Source organism: Saccopteryx bilineata, chromosome 5 (genome assembly GCF_036850765.1).
Source record: "Saccopteryx bilineata isolate mSacBil1 chromosome 5, mSacBil1_pri_phased_curated, whole genome shotgun sequence".
In the NCBI taxonomy this organism is placed as follows: Eukaryota; Metazoa; Chordata; class Mammalia; order Chiroptera; family Emballonuridae; genus Saccopteryx; species Saccopteryx bilineata.
In genome coordinates, this window is record NC_089494.1 from 218,485,326 (window position 1) to 218,508,988 (window position 23,663).

Sequence of the window (23,663 nt, forward strand, 5' to 3'; positions counted from 1 at the left end):
GAAGAAATAAACATTTTTTAAGATATAATTTGTTCCCAAAGATTCAGTTGGTTAATTTTCTCATTAATAAATAATTGTATGTTTGTCACTGTGAGTGAAAATAAGTAAAAAATAAATATGAGAGGGTGATTAGCCAACGACATGAGGATCAGACATATAATAATTACTTTGGTAATTGTAGCATTGACAATATGTGCGATAGAAAGAGAAGTGATATAAATATAGACAATTCTCTGGGCAAGTTTCTATTGATGATGTTAGCAACTAAAATGATCATAATAACCTCACCTGTGGTGGCATACTGGAAGGAACAAACACCTGCAATGGTGGGGTCACCAGCTCAAAGCCCAGGACTTGCCCAGTCAAGGCATATGCGGGAGGCAACTGCTGCAAATTGATGCTTTCTGTTCCTACTCCATCCTTTCTCTCTCTCTGAAATGGAGAAAGAAAAGTCTTAAAGTTATCTTAATAATTTTATTGAACGATTTATTCCAATACTTGATTTTATTAAATCATTAAATGCCTATGAATCAGAAATTAATACTTGCATTTAAAGGTATTTAAATCTCTTAAAGTAGAAGTGAAGGATACTCCATTTGAACACAAGACCATCCAATCAAAAGCCCACACTCTTAACAGCATTAACACATAAATAATTTCAACTGTAACATTCTTATCTGAAATAAAAAGCTCAGCTTTGCATTTTAATAATTTGAGAAACTAGGAGCATCTTCTACAATTATTGAAAATTATTGCAATAATGTTATACATAAAAAATGCATACAAAAATGTTGGAATAAACAAAAGAACAAAATCAGTTATATTTTAAGAGATTGACGGCATTCAAGGCATTAAGTAAAATGAGATATAGAGAAAAATGGAATGACTCTATACAATAAAGATTTTGGATAACATAACCTATTATTAACAGTATAATATTTATACATTGAGTACATCTTTGTGTTTAATAGGATACAGTTTATGTAGCAGCCAAAGAAAAGGGTCTTACATTTCAAGAATATATGTTGCAATTTTGGAGCATTCACCTTAGGAGATGTTGGTAAGGCTTGAGCTTCTTAGAGGGTCATAGTGGTCTACCAAAAAGGACAATTAGTAGAATGTACATGAGCAAGGGGTCAGATGACAGACAAGCAGCCAGTGTCTATGTGGGCAGTACTACTTACACAGGGTTTTTCTGAAATGACCTGAAACCAGTTGGGAACCAAACTATCAACCTTGCAGTAGAAGACTCCTATCTAGAATACATAATCCTAAATCAAGTCTATCTTCCGCATCATAATTTGTCTTTTCATGACATAAAAATGTACTCCCTGTAATGAGTAAAGCAGATAATCAGTATGACTTGATTCATTAGGCAATTTGAACCTAGTTATCAAACAGGGTCAAGAATATCTTTCGAATTTCTAACTCAATGTAACATTATTTTGATTATATATATGCCTACAACCAACTTATTTTACTATAATGATGCCAAGTGTTCTCTTCTAACAATTAGACTAATAATATATCTATATATTGAATCTTTGGTATTAATATATTACATAGATAGTTATATATCTACAGAATACATTTTTAAGTGGCACTGGTATATTACACTAAAAAATAATATGTTTTGCAGATTTGTGAAGCTGGAAATCATTTCATCAATGTAGTATTGGCTCATCCCAATCACATAGGTTAGTCTCTTTTTCTTTTAATCTTCTCTAGAGTGAATTATGTTCATTACCATTTTAAAAATCATTAAAAAGAAAGACAAATTCTATATGGTTTCACTTACATGTGGAACCTAAAAAAACAACAAAACAAACCAAAAACAGAGTCACAGAAACAAGAGACCAAGGGATGGTTACCAGAAGGGGTTGGGGATGGAGTATGAGTTAAAAGAGGAAGGAGACTATATTTAATAATATTGTAAATTTACATAATGACAAGTAACTACTAGATTTAGTGGTGTGATCACAATGAAATACATAAAAATGTTGAATCACTATATAGTACACATAAAACTAATATAACCAGTACAAGATAATATACAAACTATATTTAATTTTTTAAAAAGCTATTTTTGAAGGACAAATAGCAATTGTTGGAAACTTTTAAGATATGTGCCAATCTTTAAACTTTAATGCCTAAGTTATTAAACAATATAAACTAAGTCATAATATACTCAAAAAAGTTAAGTAGCTATTACAGTATTACTGATACTCAAAAAAGTTAATGTTGTAATAGAAAAATATATTGTAGCATTTATTATTTATTTGTAAATATTTTAATATAATAAATTTTATTTGTAATTCTAGGTATTTCATTATATATAAAAATTATCCTGGAAAATCATCATATTATTCTCTAGCCTGTCAGAAATATTAAAGGCAAGAAAATGTTAAGGAATTCAGGTAGACATTAAAACACACTTGTAAAGACATAAACTTCTTTATAGTTTCAGCTGAATTGATCAAAAAATGAAGTAAATTTTTTGACTATTGCTATTTGAAATGTACAATTAACATATATTTTGTAAGTATTTGTGAATCCCTGACTATAATTGAACCTGAATGGAAGGATTGATTTACCCAAAATGTCTTTACATGATATAGACTCTAAATTTTTTTCAAATATCTCTAACTACCAAATTCCAAATGTACTCCCAGGCATTACTTGCATCAAACATTTTGAAAATTAGATCAAGATTGAGCATTAATTTAAGTAATCTGAATATTATTCAACTGATTTTATATTACCTTTTTTCTTAATAATGTGTTTAGTTTTTTCACCTCTAAAATCATTGTAATGTGACTTTAAAATATCTGAAATTTCTTTGCTGAAAAAATTAACAGATGTTGGTCAAATAAGATTGTAAATATGATATATATGTTTGCTCGCTTGTGACTTATATTGGGTGTGGGGGACAGGCTATAAGCAGGCCAGGTCAGGAGTTTGCGCTCTTGGTTCCTGAGATTATCATTAGAAGAAAGAGCAGAGGAGAGCAGAGAAAGGCCACGTGGAGGAGGCCAGGAGAAGCAGCCAAGATGGCGGAGTGCTGAGTGAGATGCCAGTTGGTGTAGAGTTTGTATCTGGGATAAGGAAGGAGATGGGGAACTGAGGAGAATAAGGCTGGTGAGCTAGAAACCTTTGATTCTAGGAAACTCAGATAAATCAGTAGCTTTGTGAGCACTGAATGTGATTGGGTTTTGGAGCCCAGTGTGTGTTTTTACTTGCCCGCCGGGTGCAAGCTAGGATTAAAGATGAAGGCCCATCAGTTTTTGGCTCCGTTGTTTCTTTACCGACTGTCCAAATCCAATGTGAACCTGCATGGGCCGGGCTGCTGTGATGGTAGCCCTGGCCCTGGCTACTGACTTTACAACAGATTAATTAAATGCTATTGTCATTTGTTTTTATTTGTATAAAAAAAGCCTAAATTTTATTAATAGATTAAAACACATTTTTATCTAATCCAAAATCAAATATCTACTGAATTCTCTTTGGAATTATATGATGAAACCCAGCTGAAAACTGATTGTCCCAACTCAGTGCTTATATCCATGTACTCAAACCTTGGTTAATCTGCTCTAGCAAAGACACCATATCTAGTAATCCATTGCAATGGTGGATAATGTTGCCATACTCAGCTGTCATCCTCCAAAATGAATCTTGCGGCCCTGGCCGGTTGGCTCAGCGGTAGAGCGTCAGCCTGGCGTGCGGGGGACCTGAGATCGATTCCCGGCCAGGGCACACAGGAGAAGCGCCCATTTGCTTCTCCACCCCCCCCCTCCTTCCTCTCTGTCTCTCTCTTCCCCTCCCACAGCCAAGGCTCCATTGGAGCAAAGATGGCCCGGGCGCTGGGGATGGCTCCTTGGCCTCTGCCCCAGGCGCTAGAGTGGCTCTGGTCACGGCAGAGCGACACCCCGGATGGGCAGAGCATCGCCCCCTGGTGGGCAGAGCATCGCCCCCTGGTGGGCAGAGCGTCACCCCTGGTGGGCGTACCGGGTGGATCTCGGTTGGGCGCATGCGGGAGTCTGTCTGACTGTCTCTCCCCGTTTCCAGCTTCAGAAAAATACTAAAAAAAAAAAAAAAAAAAAAAAGCAAAATGCATCTTGCTCTTGTGGAGACTATGAAAGTTAATGTCAATATAAGGGAGAACATTGCCAAAGCATACCTCATATCTTAAGTGTGGCACTAATCTGCCCCTGGGATACAATATTGCTTTATATTTACAGAAGAATGGGTGCAATATCAGAGGCTCCCACTAGGCTTTCCCAGTGCAATAGCTCTTGTCCCAAAGGCTAAGGAACTAATGTGAAAGTTGTGCAAACTACAAAGTATGTATAGTCCAGATATTTATTCAGTGTCTGAGGAAATTATTGCTTTGGACCTAGAGGACACACTGTGTCTAACAGTCCTTAAAAGGTAGTGAAATTCTACATTTATTAGTGTATAGTTCTCCAAACAAATGACCATTGATCATTTAGTAAAGTTATTTTAGTGAGGGAATGTGAGAATCACCATGTGTACTTGTTTTTTGTGTTGTAGGGTCTTTCTTCCTGTGATACCAGATCGTTCACCCCAGCAATAAGTTTAGTGTCTATGACTGGTTTAAGTCTAAAAACTGGGAAACAAATAGTGATTTTTATATATATATATATATATATATATATATATATATATATATATATAATGAGCCAGCTGCCTCAAGGGTCTGGACTCTTCATCTCCAATTTACTTCCTTTGTCTAAATTTAGAAATAGTGTTGGTACAAATCCATAAATCCAGTTTCCAGGTTCATCGTGTTCTTTTAAACAGCCATAACCTTCTGTGCATCAAGCCTTTTCTGAACCACTCATTCTGGTTTATGACAATAAGTTACTGAAATTAGAACTTTTTTTTTAATTTGAGGGTGATGGAAGGATCCTTTGATTCAATCACTACTATTCATCACAGTTAGTTCTCAAATGATATCATTTCTAGTCAGCCTGGAACTGTAGCAAGCCAACTCTAATCATAGTGATGGTAGTGTCCTTTCATGAACACATTTCTTGATAGTTTAGCAAAATGATGTATCTTTTAGGTCCTTCCATGGAAGAGAAAAAAAATATGGGAATATAGAGAATGGGAAAAACATTTCTTCCCATGGAAAAGAGCCTTCCAATTTCAGCTTTAAGCTCTCCATACAAGATCCTTATTTTTCTAAGCCATGTAATACATTCTTTTTCTGTCTGTCACGGGAATTATATTTCTTCCTCCCTTACTATGGGCTATTACTTTGCTCCTGTTTCCAGGTGCATGTTAGACTGTTGGTGCCATTTTAGCAGGACATTTTATTTTCTATGAGGGTGCTCCAACAAAATAAACCTACCTTTGTCCAATTTTATATTTTGCGCTCTTAATAAGCACCCTTAGAATTCAATCGCATGTGCATTCTCCTATAAGTTGCCGGTTCATGCTAACTGGGCCCTGCACCTCCATTGGGAAGTAATCTTTCCTTTCTCCTTATCAAGCCCGGAACTACCTCAGGCAGATTATATTGTGAGGTAATCCTAGCTGTTGCATAAGGGTTAAGAAGGGACATGGGAAAAATCCTACGGGGATTTTCTTGTAATATAGTAGCCTCAGTATTACCTTTAAGCAAGGGGATATACTAACTTTTAATAGGGAGGAGTGGGCCACTTTCCAGACTCAGGGAGTCTATATATCTATATATGCTAAGATTTTTTTTGTGGATGAAAACCTTGGCTTAGCAGACCTACTTTGGATTGGTGTTGGATATTCTGTGGGTATTGACTACTCTAGCAAAGTTTTGGACCTGGTCGTCAGCTTTCTCTGACTTTCTCTTTGTAGGAGATTAGAACCTCTCTGTATGCTACTGAGGAGACCCTCTAGTTTGCACAGTTGGCCTTTCATTGTCAAGTATCAGTTTCAGTTTTAAATACATTTATCAAAAAATAAATAAATAAATACATTTATCAGGAAAATTGATAGTAATCACCACTTAAATCCACCACACCTTTCTACCAGTATAACATACCAGAATACCACTGGTAAATGGTTTTACACTTGTACAGCTACCTCAAACCAGCAGCTGTCTGTTATGAAACAACCATCTATAATGGGGTACTCACTGCTGGTCCTTCAGTAGGCCTTTCAACTCTGAAATGTCATTTCAGCATCTGCTTTTTGGGCCACTCATGTGTCAACTACTGTAGGTTTAGATTCCTGGGATGCAGATGATAAACTTAAAGATTAGCAGTTAGGGTTTGTTAAGAAGTGATTTTATGTATGGAAAGAAGAAATCATGTTTCAGTAGGAAACTGAGAGCAACATAGTATCAATGAGAGTCTCAGATGAATTTATGGATCATTATAAACCTGGGAGGAAATAATAACTTTGTACTGAATTGAGACATCAATTTGTCATATTGGTTATATATGGGATTAGAACTAAACAAAAAAGTGAGTGTAACTTTGGATGAGTTTGTTTTGAATATATATTTGCCTTTATCTTAAAATGAGCAGTGCATGAAATCTGTACAGAACCTAATATATTTTTACTTTGATATTTCAACCATAGTTACAGTTTTGAAAACATATTGACATTTCATTTTAACTTTAGAATTATAAGAGATTAATTTGTGTTCATCTGATTAAATCTTGCTATGGATAATAAACAGTAATATCATAATTTACATTTACTTTTACAAGTGTCATAGCTCAAAGTTCAACTTGAAATTATTTTAAATTTGTTATATAAAGTGTTTCTTAAAATTTTGAAAATTTTTGAATATCAATGTGGTATTTCTGAATATTAACTACACTGAAAGTTAGTGGAATTTTCTTATACTTTTAAAATTTTCTCATTTAAATGACATCCTTATAAATTCCACCTGAAATTTTACTAATTTAATATAAAGGGATGTTTGATATATTTCATAATCTCAACAAATGGCAAAATAGTTGCTACTGCAAATATTATATTAAAAGTAACACACACACATATATATATGTAGTTTATTTAAATTCTTAAAAAATAATTATCATGGTGAAGTCTGCAGCTTACACCAACATAGCTATATAAACATCGTCAAAAATGATAGTTATTCTATTTGAGTCAAAAGCTCATAATATTTGAAAATGGTTATCTTCTGACAAATTTTCAAAATAAGTTTCTATAAATATATAACTTTCCATGTGGTATATAGTTCTAGGGAATTTAGAATTTTAAAACAAATGTTCAAATTTGCAATATGTAGCTTCATTGACATTTTACTCTCCTTTCTAAAAGGTACTAATGCCTGTTTTCCAAGTCCCAATTATAACCCCTTCACATGGATGTTTTTCCTGGTTTCATGTCCTAACTATACCTATGAGGTATGTTGTTATGCATGTAAATAATTGTACTTTATTTGATGATATAATAATAAATGTAGGCATTTATGTATTTACATGTGCTGTGGATTAATATATAATAATTGAAAGGTAGAAACCACTGGCTGAACTGAAAACACGATGCTAGCGTGTTCCAAAGGAAAATTTATTTTAAAAGCACCTGTGCACAAGAGGGCTGAGACCAGCAAAGGGTGTCAGCCCTGAGCTGCAGGAGGGAGCATTAGATGTAGGAGTTGCTGCAGGCATTTGTTGGCATGGGATTGGATGCACCTGGACATACTCAGATTAGCATATTGGGGTTGGTGGCTTTGGTCACTGACTTGAAGATGAGCAGGAGAGTGGGGTTCAGCTACAGAAACACAAATTCTTTCTGATGTAGCACAGACCTAATCAGCATGGTCCTTTCTGGTGTCCTTGGTAAATTGTGAAGACAGCCAAGAGGCCAGGAATCTCCCAGGAACAGCAGGGACCTGTGTCTCTGGGCCTGTGGCTAGGCTTTCACAAAGAACTATTCTGATATAAACTCACCTAATGATCAGGTCCCTCCCTAATGTAAGCTTTCCCTGACATTCCTGCAAAGGTAAACTTCTTGCTGCATTTCAAAGTAAAGACTAAGAAGCAATTAAGAAAGATAATAGCAAGCAAATTACAGTCACTACAACCTCACAGTGGGGGATGAGAATGTTGTTTTGAGCCCTAGTGGGAAGCTGGGTGAGGGGAATTTGAGTTTTGAAAGGGGTCTGGATTTAAAGGAGCCCTGAACCTAAACCTAACAATAATGTATATGTTTTATCTGTAGATAAATCATGGACACAGATATAGAACTTATGATACAGATTTCAATTCAAGTTTATTTTACTTACTATTAATACATAGACTGTATGCTATTATTCTAAGATCATAGTAATTAAAATATTTTCTAGATAATAATAAATCAGTTTAATATGTATAAATATAACATATAATATATAAATATATATTTATAGCATTATAATATATAATATATATAAAATATATATTTAATATATCAATATAATACATATGTAAATGCATTTATATTTACATATATATATTTATATATGTATTATATTGATTATGCATAGAAAATTGAGACATTTCAACCACAATATTTTCCTGAAAAAAACAATATTTGTGCATAGATTTGTCTATATTTAAATAAAATTTTACAATCTTCATGTAAACTGCCTTGAAATCGTTTGGGATTTTATTTTTTTTATAAAAGTTTTTGGAACAACGTCTTCCATCTTTTTTTATTTTTTTAATAATGAGAAAGGGGAAGGAAGAGAGATGAGAAGCATCAACTTGGTTTCATCACTTCAGTTGTTCATTGATTGCTTCTTGTTTGTGCCATGACTGGGAGCCTCCAGCCAAACCAGGGACCCTTTCTCAAGCCAGTGACTTTGGGCTCCATGGACATAAACCAGTGACCATGGGATCATGCTATGATCTCAAGTTCAAGCCAGCAGCTCTGTGCTCAGACTGGTGAGCGTATGCTTAAGCTAGATGAGCCTGTGCACAAGCCAGTGACCTCAGGGTATCTAGCCTGGGACCTCAGCCTTTCAGGAAGAGGCTCTATCCCCTGCACCACCACAGGTCAGGCTGGCTTCCATCTTCTTGTGAATATGATAGTTTCATAGAATTGCTTATGATGATCGCATTTAACACAAAGTATTTTGGGGAAAATTATTTCTACTTATCATTTTTTTACTGGTTTTAGCTTTGAATTACTTATTTAATGTTACAAATGAACAAGTTACTAAGTTACTCATAGTTAAATATTAATTTATGTTTAAATCTATCAGATTGGAGCATGGATTAGTTTCACAGTAATGACACAAACACTGCCAGGTAAGACCTAGATTTATTAACAATTGAAATAAATGTATCTTTAGAAGTGATTTCTGAGTATAAAGTGCTATATAGTATTAAGTTTGTCATGCTTGCAAAAGGATTTTATGCTTTCACTTTTATTTTTATTTTGGATTTTTAAGCGGTTTTAAAGTACAATGGAATATTATTTACTATATATTGCTATATATTGTGGCCCGATCTAAGCCAGAAAGTGTGCTTTAAAAGACATAGTAGTAATAATACATTTAATTTGAAACTCTCTCTTGTGCATGTGCCCTGACACGAGTAAGTGCTCTTCATGTCTCCATAAGTGTCTGTGAAGGGAAGGCTGAGAGCATGTGTGTATCATTTTGAATGCTGGGCATTTTAACACATGCAAGGAAGCAACAATTCAATTAACTTCATCTATTAGAAGGAATAGTTGTTATATCTAGTAGATCCATTTCCTGTTCCACTGTACAAAAATTTTGAATCAAAATTAATTCTGTTTCTCATATGTATTTGTTTGTATGTGTGTTGAGGTATATTATATGTATATGAAAACTATTACTGAAATTCAGAGAAAAAATATCCTTTATTTTGTAGTATTTTTGACAAAGATATGAAAAATATGGATATAATTTGATCTCTGCTATATACTTTCTATGTTTACAAAACCATGCAATAAATATTGACTAAGCATATATAAGCAAGGCAATAAATATGAGTAAATAAAATTGATAGAAAAATCTAAAACTTTTGAGAAATATTTTAAGAACAATATATGATAGTAATTTTTTCTAATATAAGTTGCTATATCCATCACAGAAATAAGAAAAAAAAAGATAATTATGTCTTTTTTCTTCTAGTTGGGATTTTTACACTTCTGATGAGTATCCAGATGTCTTTGTGGGCACAAAAGAAACATAAGATTTATCTGAAGAAATTCAATTCTTACATGCATAGGAAATCAGCAATGATTCCATTTATACTGTAAAAACTAAATAAATTATCTTATATATAGAAAATGTATACATAATCTCATGAATGCAGACTTGGTCAAAGATGATTGACTACTCTGTTCCACCAGAAATTCACAAACCACAGGAATTTTACTGAGCAAAAATATAAAATGGTATAATATAGCTAAATTTAGGGTAATAAACTTGAGGCAAATGAAAAATAGAAATTATAGACACAAGAAACTAAAAATAGCATCAAGTACACTTGCAAGGGATTGGTCCTTGAACAATATTTTCTTACTTCATTAAATATTCTATAATACTATATGCTTAAAACAATTAAAATATTTGAAATCTAAAGTAGACATTTTTTTAAATTGTGGCATTTAAATCACTTAATTTTTATATTATTTTAATAGTAATTAATATGTTTTTATTAGTTAAAATGTCTTTGAGAAGTATCTAATGTCTTACATTTAGACTTTAATTTTCTTGTGAAACTTTTACCTATATTAAAAGTAAAACACTTGCCTGACCAGGCAGTGGCACAATGGATAGAGTGTTGGACTGGGATGTGGAAGACCCACGTTTAAAACCCCAAGATGCCAAGATGGCCGGTGTGAGCGCAGGCTCATTCAGCTTGAGCACTGGGTCGCTGGATTGAAAATGGGATCATAGACATGACCCCACAATTGCTGGCTTCAGCCCAAAGGTTGCTGGCTTGAAGCCCAAGGTTGCTGGCTTACCAAGGGGTCACTGGCTCTGCTGTGTCAAAGCATATGTGAGAAAGCAATCAATGAACAACTAAGGTGCCGCAATGAAGAATTGATGCTTCTCATCTCTCTCTCTTCCTGTCTGTCTATCCCTGTCCCTCTCTTTGTCTCTCTCTCTGTCTCCGTCACAAATGAAAAGTAAAACACTTGTAATTAATTGTTTACTTTACTTATATTAATACATAGAATATATGCTATTATTCTAAGATCATAGTAATTAAAATATTTTCTAGACATTAATAATAAATCACTTAATATGTATAACTTTAACATAATATATAAATATATATTTTCAGCATTATAATATATAATATATAAAATATATATTTAATATATCAATATAATACATATGCAAATGTATTTATATTTACATATATAAATGTATTTATATATGCATTATATTGATATATTAAATTTACATATGCATTTATATTTATGTCATGTTTATATGTAAATATAAATTGAAATATATATATTTCACATTAATTATGTGTAATGATGGAGAAAGTACATTGAAGATTTTTTGAGATGTAAAATGAAGAAATCTTTTGCTTTATTTTTATATTATTATTATTAATTTTTTCTTGTATTTTTCTGAAGTGAGAAGTAGGGGCGGCAGACAGACTCCCACATGCCCCCCAACTGGGATCCACCCAGCATGCCCACCAGTGGGCGATGCTCCACCCCTCTGGGGCATTGCTCTGATGCAACCAGAGCCATTCTAGTGCCTGAGGCCTGAGGCAGAGGCCATGGAGCCATCCTCAGCACCCAGGCAAACTTTGCTCCTATGGAGCCTTGACTGCAGAAGGGGAAGAGAGAGATAGAGAGAAAGGACAGGAAAGAGGGTGGAGAAGCAGATAGGCGCTTCTCCTGTGTGTCCTGGCCAGAAATCAAACCTGGGACTTCCACATGCTGGGCCAACGCTCTACCACTGAGCCAACCAGCCAATGTCTTATTTTATATATTTTTTAATTCCAAGGTTTCTTCAAGCCTTGTGTGTGTGTGAGTATGTGCATGTATTTTGACAAGAAAATGCCTGTTATTGCAAAAATCAAGACAAATTAGTCAAATATTTAAAACAAATTTTTAGTTGTATCATTTTAAATTTGGGATTCTTTAGATTGGCTATTTCCAAAATATTTCTAATTCTCATATATATATTATAGATATAGCTATATACATAAATATTGTCATAAAAGCTTATGTTATATGTATTTGAAAAAATATTCTTGATAAGGTAAGTTTATTTGCATTCTGTGGGTGTTTATTATTAAAATATGTGGTCGATTATTTAAGAAATAACAAAAGAACCTTTTAAAACCACTGTTATCATTCTCAAATATATAATATTATAATATTTCAGGGTAAGACAACAACAAACTTTAACTCCCTAATACCCATTTAGCAAAATAGTATGGAATCATGCAGAAGTCTAAAGAGAGCACTAATGCATTAGACCACATATATTTGTACATCTGTGTAGGGAATTAACAGTGATAAATGTCTCAGTAAAAAGACAAAGCATTTTTTTCTGTTTTCTTAACTGATACCAGATGATGCCAAACTAGAAGTTTGCACATGTTTCAGGACTAAAAGATCTTTGATGCAGCAAGGATGCATGAGATGCATATACTCTTCCAAACGAGCACTGGAAATCATTCTAAGCAGGAGTGGAAAGATATAATCACAGCTCTCATCTTCTAACTCCAGATCTCTTAATTTTGTATTTTTTATTACCCTGGACGAGCCATAGCTTTGCACCTTTCACATAGAGTTTTGTTAAGAACAATAGTAAATGATGTATTTATATTTTGTGAACATAATTAAGCATGCATAATTTAATTTAATACCATATATTTAGCTCTCACACAATTCTTGACATATTTCTTATTTAAAGTAGCTGGAGAAGGAGGAAAATTAAAAGAAAAAGTACAGCTGAATCATAGCCACACCACCTGTATTATCACAGTATATCTCCCCCACCCCTTCCATCCTTTCTACCTCAAGCTGCTACTTTAAAGATGGTTTTGTTTGTTTGCAAGTGTTTTCTTAAACTTGTTTGACTAAGGTTGAATAAAAATAGACCTGTAGTGCAAATTGTTTTTCTGCAAAAGTCTCAGAAAACAAAAGTTAGTCTCTGACTCATTTGCAGATACACAGAGCAATTTTAAACGATGACATTTCTTTAATGAGACAATAAAATACAATACTGTCAGATAAATTTTAAATAAAACATTTTTATTTTTAAAATATGTTTATTCAATCATCTCTATAAAAATGTTATGTCTATTATCTAAGCATAATCAAATAAAAATTAATGCTATAGTAGAAGCTTTTGTACATTGACCTGTAATCTTCCAGTAGTTATACATATTCATAAGATATTTTATATTCAATTTTAAGTAACTATTATTTAATATATTTAAAATGTTAGCAGTCAGTGCATTTCAATTATAACATTTGTGTTCATGAAATAAAATAAAATGACCTGTGAATCAATAATTAGGATTTCTTCTACTTTTAATTTAATATTAAAAGAAAAGAAAAACTTTTTGGTTGCTCCTAGATATTAGAGGTGATTATAGCAAGTGTTACTTTAGAAGTACAATTAAAGGCATTTATACAGCTTTTGCATAAGGATAATAATTAGAAACCATTTATTTAATGGCTGCTGAAAAGTTCATTTTCACCCAGGTGCATATTGAAGTCTATAATTATCTCTCCTTCAGAGGAGGTTTGGTCGTGGAAGTGTACAAAAGCATTTCCAGATGCAGAAGATTCCTGCTAAAATGAGATTTTGTTTTTTAACTGTAGTTTGATAATGCAGCTTAAAACATGAGAAAAAAAATGCTCGGAAATATGTGAAAACACAAAATGTAGAGTATTATGCTAAGTGAAATAATTCAGACAGACAAAAACAAACAAAAAAGACTATATGATTTCACTTATAAGGGAAATATAAAAAAAACAAACAGAAACAAAGATGCAGAGAACAAACTGATGACTGTCAGAGAGGAGAAGGGGAATAGAAGGTATAAAACTGCACTCATAAAATAAATAAGGCATGGGGACATAATGTACAGTACAGGGAATATGGTCAATAATACTGCAATGATTTTACAGTGACAGATTGTTAAAAAACTTATGGTGCTGATCACATCGTAAGGTATATAAATGTCAAATCACTATTTTACATCTGAAACTAATACCATATAGTATGCCAATTATACTTTAATAAAAACAATTATTTTAAATCTGTAATTACTCGTTTCACTTTCTTGATAATATAAAAGACATATTTCTATAGTACTTGTTTGAAAAATGAAATCCTATAAGAATAGTGTATGGAAATCTTTATTATTTATATTAAATATAAGGAATATTCACAATAATTACAAAGAATAATTTCCAGTTATTCCATTGTTTACTGGCCTAGAAATAATGTTTTTTCTTTGACAAATTCTTTCTTACAATTTATTCTTTTTCTATAATTATCTTTTATTTGATATCCATTTTTCAAAAGCTGTCTCATACTTCCTGGCATTATCTCCAAGTAGAGGGAATTGCTACTCCTTACCTAATCACTATTGGCTAATTCAAAAGAGAATACAGTAAAATATATAATCCCATTAAGAATTTTTTTTTTTTTTTGCATTTTTCTGAAGCTGGAAACAGGGAGAGACAGACAGACTCCCGCATGCGCCCGACAGGGATCCACCCGGCACGCCCACCAGGGGCGACGCTCTGTCCACCAGGGGGCGATGCTCTGCCCATCCTGGGCATCACCATGTTGCGACCAGAGCCACTCTAGTGCCTGAGGCAGAGGCCACAGAGCCATACCCAGCGCCCGGGCCATCTTTGCTCCAATGGAGCCTTGGCTGCTGCGGGAGGGGAAGAGAGAGACAGAGAGGAAGGCGTGGCGGAGGGGTGGAGAAGCAAATGGGCGCTTCTCCTGTGTGCCCTGGCCGGGAATCGAACCCGGGTCCTCCGCACGCTAGGCCAACGCTCTACCGCTGAGCCAACCGGCCAGGGCCAAGAATTTTTTAAATCTAATAGTTAATTTAAGTTTATAAAATTTAAAAATATTATATAAAAAGTATTTTAAAATACCTGTCGCTGGCTAGGTTTGTCTACCTGTTTGGGTATCAGTTTTCTTACCTATAAAATAAAGTGTTTGAGTTAAGTTATAATATTTTCTGCATATATGTTCTTAGAGAAAATTATTGCAGATCTAAATGATTGCTAACTTTCATGGCTTCTAAAATAACATATAATAAAAGCTATGTTTGAATTATATGACTAATGATTAGTTTTACATAATAAATCTTTTACCAATTTATTGAAAATATTTTTCAATGTTCAGTATCTGAAAATGAGTGTTCTGATCTAAGCAATTCTGCACAAAGTAAGCAGGGTTTTTTCTTTCAAGGAACTTTCCATTTGAGGCTGAAAATGAGAATATAACAATTAAATAAATGAGTGGCAAAGTAATTTTAGACTCTGATTAATGCTATACAGGAATGAATTTTGTGATATGACAGAGTAAATAGCAATAGAAGGGCTAGGATGAGGTAGGTGGTATAAACATGAATTTTCTCTCTAAGCTGATACTTGTATTTAGTCAGCTGAAAGGTTGCAGGCAGAACATTTTAGACTCTTGAAATTGATGTGTATAAGACTCTGAGACAGGAAAACCTCTCAGGTTTCCCAGTGAGCTATGTTTCATTTTATTTTTGGTTAACCATGCACTGATCTATCATTGACTACTGAACTTACTTATTCCTCATGTCTAATAAAGTTGAGCTCCTTTTTATATGTTTAATAATAGTCACCTGTGTATCTTCTTCTGTGAATTGTTGTTTGTCTTTTATCCACAAAGCTATTGAATTTTCGTATTGATATGGAAGAAATCTTTATGTACTGTATTAAAAGCAAATTATCCTTTTAGCTATTTTACTATTTTACATAGTTTGTTTGCAATAGCTGTTTTTTCTTGCCAAATGATTCTCTACACTGTGATAAATTAGAGATGAATAGGTACATATAATTTTAGATGTTAAGACCCTGATTATAATTATAATGACACTATTTATTCAGCACTTATAACTCAATTTACATGTGGATTTAAATGAAAGTGAAAATAATGCTCTGCTTTCTGACAGCAGACTCGAGGTCAATTATAGAGAACAATATGGGGCCAAATGTTAAAATTCAAAAGATCCCTTAAAGGGGTTTGTCTGTTCCAACTTTCACCAGCCTTCATCTTCATTAATGTGTGTGTGTAAACACACACACACACACACACACACACACACCTGTGTTTATACCAAAACCATAAAGCTATAAGACCATCTTTAAACTAAATTGACAACTTCTCTATAAATCATTCCACAACCTAACCTACTCTTTCTTTCTTTTCCTCTGGCAGGTTCTGATTGTTACTTCTTCTAAACTCCCAAATATAATTATTATACTCTATTATATACAAAGACATTCTAGTATACCTGTTTATATACTGTTTATTATATTTTATATACTTACTATCTTTTTCCCTTAATAGAGAGTATATTTTACACATTTTTGAAGGCAACAATAAAGCCTTAGTCATACTTGATTATGTAGTAATGAACAATGATTTACAACAGTGGTCCCCAACCTTTTTTGGGCCACGGACCGGTTTAATGTCAAAAAATATTTCCACGGACCAGCCTTTAGGGTGGGACAGATAAATGCACAAAATAAAATTATGTGACCGGTGTAAAAACTGTGGTATTTTTAAATATAATTGTCAAATTTACGAGACAAGCGTCAAGAGTGAGTCTTAAATGGATGTAACAGAGGGAATCTGGTCATTTTTTTAAAATAAAACATCGTTCAGACTTAAATATAAATAAAACAGAAATAATGTAAGTTATTTATTCTTTCTCTGTGGACCGGTACCAGTCCGCAGTCCGGGGATTGGGGACCACTGATTTAGAGAGTTCAATCTGTAGATGAAACACCTTCAAGAGTTACATTTTAGGTCTCTACTTGTTAGTTGGGAATGTTGAATCTAAGATTGTTAATGCAAGGTCATGGTTGGTTGGCTCAGTGGTAGAGCATTGGCCTGGCATGTGGATGTTCTGGGTTTAATCCCCAGTCAGGGCACACAGGAGAGGCGAGCATCTGCTTCTCCACACCTCCCTCCCTCACTGCTCTCTCTCTCTTTCTATCTCTCTTCCCCTCCTGCAGCCATGGATTGATTGCTTAAGTACGTCCTCCCTGGCACTGAGGATGACTCCCTTGAACCTCCACCTCAGGCACTAAAAATAGCTCAGTTGAGAGCATCAGACCCAGATGGGCAGAGCATTGTCCTCAGAGGGGGGTGGCCTGGTGGATCCAAGTTGAGGTACATGCAAGAGTCTGTCTGCATATCTCCCCTCCTCTCACTTAAAAATAAATAAATAAGTAAAATAAATTGCTAATGCAAAATTAGTTTCTGTTCAGATGAATTATTATTCTGGCAACTTCTACATGAGGAAAAGTCCAGTTTTAAAACACTAATACTTAGACTTTTACACAGTATTTAGAGAAAATGATCATTTCTATTACCTACAACTCAATTCATGAAATAAGAGTATGTCTGGACATGTACAATGGACTAATAGGCAATGGTGAGCAAAGTAAGCAGTTTTATGCTCTGAGTATTAAAAAACATATTATGTGATAAAAAAATTTATTATTTTATTTTTCAGTGAGAAGAAGGCAAAGACAGACTCCCGCATGTGCCCAGATGGGGATACGTCCGGCAAACCCTAGGGGAGATGCTCTGCCCATATGGGATATTGCTCCATTGCTCTCAGCAACCAAGCTCTTCTTAGCCCTGAGGTGGAGGCCATGGAGCCATCTTCAGTGCCTGGGGCCAACTCGCTCCAATTGAGCCATGGCTGCAAGAGGAGAAGAGAGAGACAGAGAGAAAGGAGAGGGGAAAGGGTGGAGAAGCAGATGCTTGCCTTTCCTGTGTGCCCTGACTGTGAATTGAATCAGGGACATGGACATGACAGGTTGGTGCTCTACCACTGAAACAACTGACCAGGGAGAGAAACAAATTTTAAATGTTGACATTTCTAGAAAGAATATAGGGGATAATCACCTTGTTTCAACACTATTATTTATGTATAGTACATTACAAAACATGAAAAGTTTGCCCCTGAAATCACTGATAACATTGTTTTAGAAATATTTCAAAAATGGAAATACAATTTTTTTCTCAGAATATCCAAATATCTTGATGACATATATAATCCACAGATAAATTATAATGCAAGAAATAATTATATCATCAAGTGAAAAACTGTAGACAAAGGAGAAGAGTCATTCATTGGGTTCTTTATGGATTAAATAAATTAACAGGCTAGTGATACACTAGGCAGTTTGTTAAAATTTTCCAAAATACTAATAAATGTTTCTGGTATTGAATGAGAGTCTAGGTAAAATTAAATAAATATTAAGATTTAATAAAATTGTCATTAAAACATTTATCTTCAAAAACCAGTGATATGGAATTAAAAACTTAATCTGTGAATGTTTCTATTCTACACATAATTAAAATAACATTCTATTTTTGGAACTTTAGTTGCATTGTATATTTTTCTGAATATTTTTGACTCTTTCATTTGATAGATAATTATTTTTCTACCAAAGGATATTGTTAGATAATTATTTTTCTACCAAAGGATATTGGTGAAAGTATAAAGGTAAGATTCACATATAGCTTTATTGACAAAATAAGTATGCATTAGAAGCTATCTACTCCCAGAATGATTAGTTCTCCCTTCCATCCACTGAATCATTGGCTTCTCTAAAATACAAGAAAACTATTTAAAAATCAAGAGAATATTTTTAAGACATAAATGAAAATGTAGTTAGGCTCATGAATTATCAAAGAAATGTAACTTAAAAAGCAGTATCATTGGCCCTGGCCGGTTGGCTCAGTGGTAGAGCATCGGCCTGGCGTGCAGGAGTCCTGGGTTTGATTCCCGGCCAGGGCACACAGGAGAAGCACCCATCTGCTTCTCCATCCCTCCCCCTCTCCTTCCTCTCTGTCTCTCTCTTCCCCTCCCACAGCCGAGGCTCCATTGGAGCAAAGATGGCCCGGGCACTGGGGATAGTCTGTTGGCCTCTGCCTCAGGGGGTAGGATGGCTCTGGACGCAACAGAGTGACACCCCAGAGGGGCAGAGCATTGCCCCCTGGTGGGCGTGCTGGGTAGATCCCAGTCGGGCACATGTGGAAGTCTGTCTGACTGCCTCCCCGTTTCCAGCTTCGGGAAAAAAAAATGCAAAAAAATGAGAAAAAAAAGCAGTATTATTTAATATATGTTTACTTCAAAAGTACATGAATATAAACATCAAGAATCTCAACGAACTCCACGCAGGATGACTTCTACCAAGACATGTTTGACTGAAATTGTGGATAGACAAAGAAAAAATGAGAATCTTGAAAGCCAGAACTCAATGGGCTAATATGTTCAATGTACTATAAGAAAAAAAACTGCCAAAATAAATCTCATATCTAGCAAAATGGCCCTTCAGAAATAAAGAAATGAAGACATTCTGTGATAAAATTTGAGGGACTTGATTATCACTGGGCCTGCCATGAGAGACATTCTGAAGCTATTCCTTTAGGTTGTAATGCAAGGATGCTAAACAGTAACTCAAAGCAATATAAATAAAAATATGAGTTAATACACAGGCAATTATTGAAGCTAGTATTATTGTAACAATGGTTTATAACTCTATTTTTTGTTTCACACATGGTTTGAGAGACTATTCCATTGAGAGACTATTCCACTGAGAGACTATTAAAAAAACTATTAGTCTAAAAAGTAATATTATAACTTTGGTTTGTAACTTCTCATTTTGTTTTTTAAAGAATTTTAAAGAATAAAGCATTACTTATTTGTGATTTGAGACACACAAAGTGGAAATATGTAATTTTGTCATTAACAAAAGTGAGAATGAAGCTATAAATGAACAGTTTTTGTATGTTAAGATGGTATAAATTCAACTCACAATGTTATAATTGAGGATTGTTATATATAACCACCATGACAACCAGAAAGAAAATAGTGATAGAATATATACAAAAGTTAATAAGAATAAAATTAAAATGTTTCATTAGAAAAAAATCAGCTAAATACAAGAGACAGTACTGCAGGAAATGAGGATAAAAAATGCTATAAAAACATATAAAAAACAAATAGCAAAATAACAATAGTAAACCCTCTTTATCAGTAATTAATTTAAATTTATATGGATAAAGTTTTTCAATCGGAAGACAGAGATTAACAGAATAAACTTAAGGAAAAACACGCTGCAACTTTCTATTGTCTACAAGAGACTCACTTTAGATTTTAAGACACAAATAGATTGAAAGTAAACATTTGGAAAAAGATATTTCATGCAAGTGGTAATCAATGAAGAATAGGTATGGCTTTACCAACACAAGACAAAATAAACTTTAAATCAAAAAAGTTCAGAAGAGATTAAGTTCAAAGAAATCATTATTTATTAATAAAATATTGACATTAAAAATATATAGCAACTATAAACACTTCTGTCCCTAATAAAAAAAATCAAAATATATGAGCCAAAAATTTATAGGATTGAAAGGAGAAATAGGTGTGGTCGGAGCGCAGAGTGCATTCCTAGCAGCTGTGGCTGATGCAATGCTGTGAGAATACTCCAGCTCCTAGAAGCCTCCTGAGCATACCCAGGAAGGAAGCTCGCCTGCTATAAGGAAGTGACTTACTGCCAACCATACAGCTCCCTGTTCTTTTCAGCCATTGGCTTTGAAGGACACACTGTAACATCCTATTGGCTGAACCCATGAATATAAGCTAGTTTACTTCCTGAATAAAGTGGATCTGTGTCACTGAACCTGGTCCCTGAAGTTGGGTCTTTGCGTCTCCGTCGTCCTCACCCCCGGCAGGACTTGTCCACAAATAGGTGTATCTACAATAATGGTTGGAGAGTTTAATATCTGAGTTATTTTTTTCTTTTGTTTTAGCAAAGGAAAGAGACAGAGAGGGGCAGACAGAGACAGACAGGAAAGGAGAGAGATGAGAAGCAGCAATTTGTAGTTGTGGCACCTTAGTCGTTCATTGATTGCTTTCTCATACATGCCTTGACTGGGGGCACAAGCCTAGCCAGTAACCCCTTGCTAAAACCAGTAACCTTGGGCTCAAGCCAGCGATCTTGGGCTTCTAGTGAGTGACCTTTGTGTTCAAGGCAGCAACCATGGGATCATGTCTATATCACACACTCAAGCCGGATGAGCCCATGTTCAAGCTGGTGACCTCTTGGGGTTTCAAACCTGAGTCCTCAGCATTCCAGGTCAAAGCTCCATCCTTGTATCACTGCCTGGTTAGGAAATATCTTATTTTTTAATAGTAAACAGAACAATCAGACACACAAGACACTAGGGAAGTAGAGGAATTGAACAACACAATGAGCCAACTATATATAACAAATATATTAGACACTATCTGTGGAGCAGGAAGATAGATCTAGCTACCAATCACAAGTAAGAATTCCCATTGTGAGGGATGATAAAATCATGACAATGCCAGCCACCATAAGTAGGAGCTCACAAACATCAGTCTACTCAATTTTCTACAGTTAAGGTGTAGCCAAGTAAGACCCAACACACACATCACTCACAGAAAGAAGAGATACAAAAATATCAGTTTCTGCAATGTGCAGGTCTCCCACTGCCAGTAAGCCCTTTCCAATAGCTGACACAGGGAGATGGACTGCACACGCTTCTATGTTGATACAGGTAAAGACCCTCCTCCCTCCTTATAAAGGGCAGATATTCTGGTGGGGCTGACCAAATGTCATATTATAATACATCCTCTTAAACAACACAAGAAAGTTGACTGTGTACTCCGAATAGGGAATTTTTTTCTAATGAGAGAAAAGTAACTGGCCAATGAAAGATTAGGACAGAGCTTACCTATGTATAACGCTCCTGCTACATAATAAGCACTCAGTAGAACTAGTTACTTTGCTACTCATACCCACTTAAACTGACAATTGATAAATTCTCAGGGCATAGAACAATGAGCTTTAATTTTTTTTTTCTATATGAAATGTTTATTTTTGGAGGACTGTGTGGTCTGGTGTTTGGGAGGGCACTCACCGCCACCAGGCCAACCATGCAGCTGGAAACAGAAGGCAGGAGGCAAGAAGTTGGCCCCTTCCTGCCCCGCCCCTCACTCCTGAGTATACTGGAGCCTGCTCTGATCTCAAGGTTGGTGACAGCTAGTGTTATTTCTGCCTCTGGCAATATCCTGAGAATCCACGTGGCTTCTGTGGAGTCTAGCCCCTCTGCTCCTCCCGGCCCGATCCACATGTGAACACGCACACTCAGCCTCCGAAAAGCAATGCAAAGCCTGGCTGCATCTGCCAGGTTCAGAAGGAATTTTTCACTTTTGCTCATTTCTGATTCTTAGTCTTACTTCCTCAGTTTCCCACTCTCAGTACTCCTACCCCAGCTCTGCCGTACTCTCTTCTCTGGGACATGAGACCCAGGGGAGCAGCTGGACTCAGCTCTCCTCCTAACAGGAATAAAACCCCTACAAGGCATCATCATTAGGGGTCCTCCCCATCAAGGGCTGAACCCAGAAATTAGGGAACAGACTTGCCTCTTACCATCAACACATACACATACACACAGAGCAAAGAATCAAACAAACTGATAGAAAAGCATAAATAAACATGAATGGGCCAACAATGAGGAAGACAGAGTGGCCCTCAGTGGTTCCCTGCACACATTTCAACTTATCCCTGTGCAACTCAGCCATCAATGGCCAGGATGACAGTGGCCCCAAAGATGCCCACACTCTCTCCAAGGAGCTTCATCTGGTTCCAGAACTCAACGCGCTGTGTGTTGTGCCAGTAGGCGACACTGCCATCAATGAACAGCATGACCAGGGGCAGCAGTACAGCCAGGCTCTGAGCGGCCGGGGTCCGGTAGTAGCCAGACAGGAAGGCCAGGGCCAGGATGCCATACAGCACGAAGAACAGCTGGATCCTGAGCTCCCCCACTGGGAGACGGTTCATACACGCAAGCCGGTCCTCCTTGCTGTGCTGCAGTGAGTAGGCCACACAGATGAGGTGGATGCCCAGGAAGACCTGCCCGGTAGCCTGGAGGGAACGACTGCGGGGTTTCCGACAGTAGAGCTCCCCAGCACCACTATCAGCAACTGTACGTGATGATGTGGACCTTCTGCCAGTCCCCGTAGTGGACATAGCCCCGATGTAGGCAGCATAGGTGCTAATAGCCAGCTGTAGTGCGGCCCCCAGCGCGAACCAGCGCAGCTTCACTCCAAAAGATATGAAGCTAGCGCAAAGCACGGCCGCCCCCATGTCGAAGTACAGATAGTGTACTGGGATGTCGGCTTCCTTCGCTGCCATCTTGGGAAAGGGCAGTCCGCTGCCTAATTTTTTTTAATGTATATTTTATTGAAATTAGAGAGAGGACAGGAGAGAGCAGGAAAGAGACAGGAACATCTGTTCCTGTATATGCCCTGACGAAGGACCAAACTGGCAAAGCTTTAATCTTTCCCCTTAATTTCCATATTCTCTCTCTAGGTAATTTGATGAACATTATATATATTTATTCATGACTTACA

General features: G+C 35.6%; 1 protein-coding gene and 1 pseudogene across 11 annotated transcripts in view; one reads left to right on the forward strand and one right to left on the reverse strand.

Annotated features, from left to right (window-relative positions):
- TECRL (trans-2,3-enoyl-CoA reductase like) overlaps positions 1–18,129 on the forward strand; it is a 92,799-nt gene extending 74,670 nt beyond the window's left edge. Inside the window, exons 9-12 of one of the 11 annotated variants that reach the window (XM_066232847.1) lie at positions 1,640–1,697; positions 7,297–7,382; positions 9,224–9,269; positions 17,721–18,118. In XM_066232847.1, the coding sequence (XP_066088944.1) occupies positions 1,640–1,697; positions 7,297–7,382; positions 9,224–9,269; positions 17,721–17,905 (375 nt within the window). In that variant the 3' untranslated portion in view covers positions 17,906–18,118. Of the gene's footprint in view, positions 1–1,639; positions 1,698–7,296; positions 7,383–9,223; positions 9,270–10,120; positions 10,284–16,414; positions 16,453–17,217; positions 17,364–17,720 lie in introns of those variants that run through there. The other 10 variants (XM_066232846.1, XM_066232850.1, XM_066232848.1 and 7 more) reach the window with 10 other exon arrangements.
- Positions 18,130–22,796: 4,667 nt separating this feature from the next.
- On the reverse strand, positions 22,797–23,421 carry LOC136306329 (transmembrane protein 101 pseudogene; annotated as a pseudogene).
- Positions 23,422–23,663: the final 242 nt, after the last annotated feature.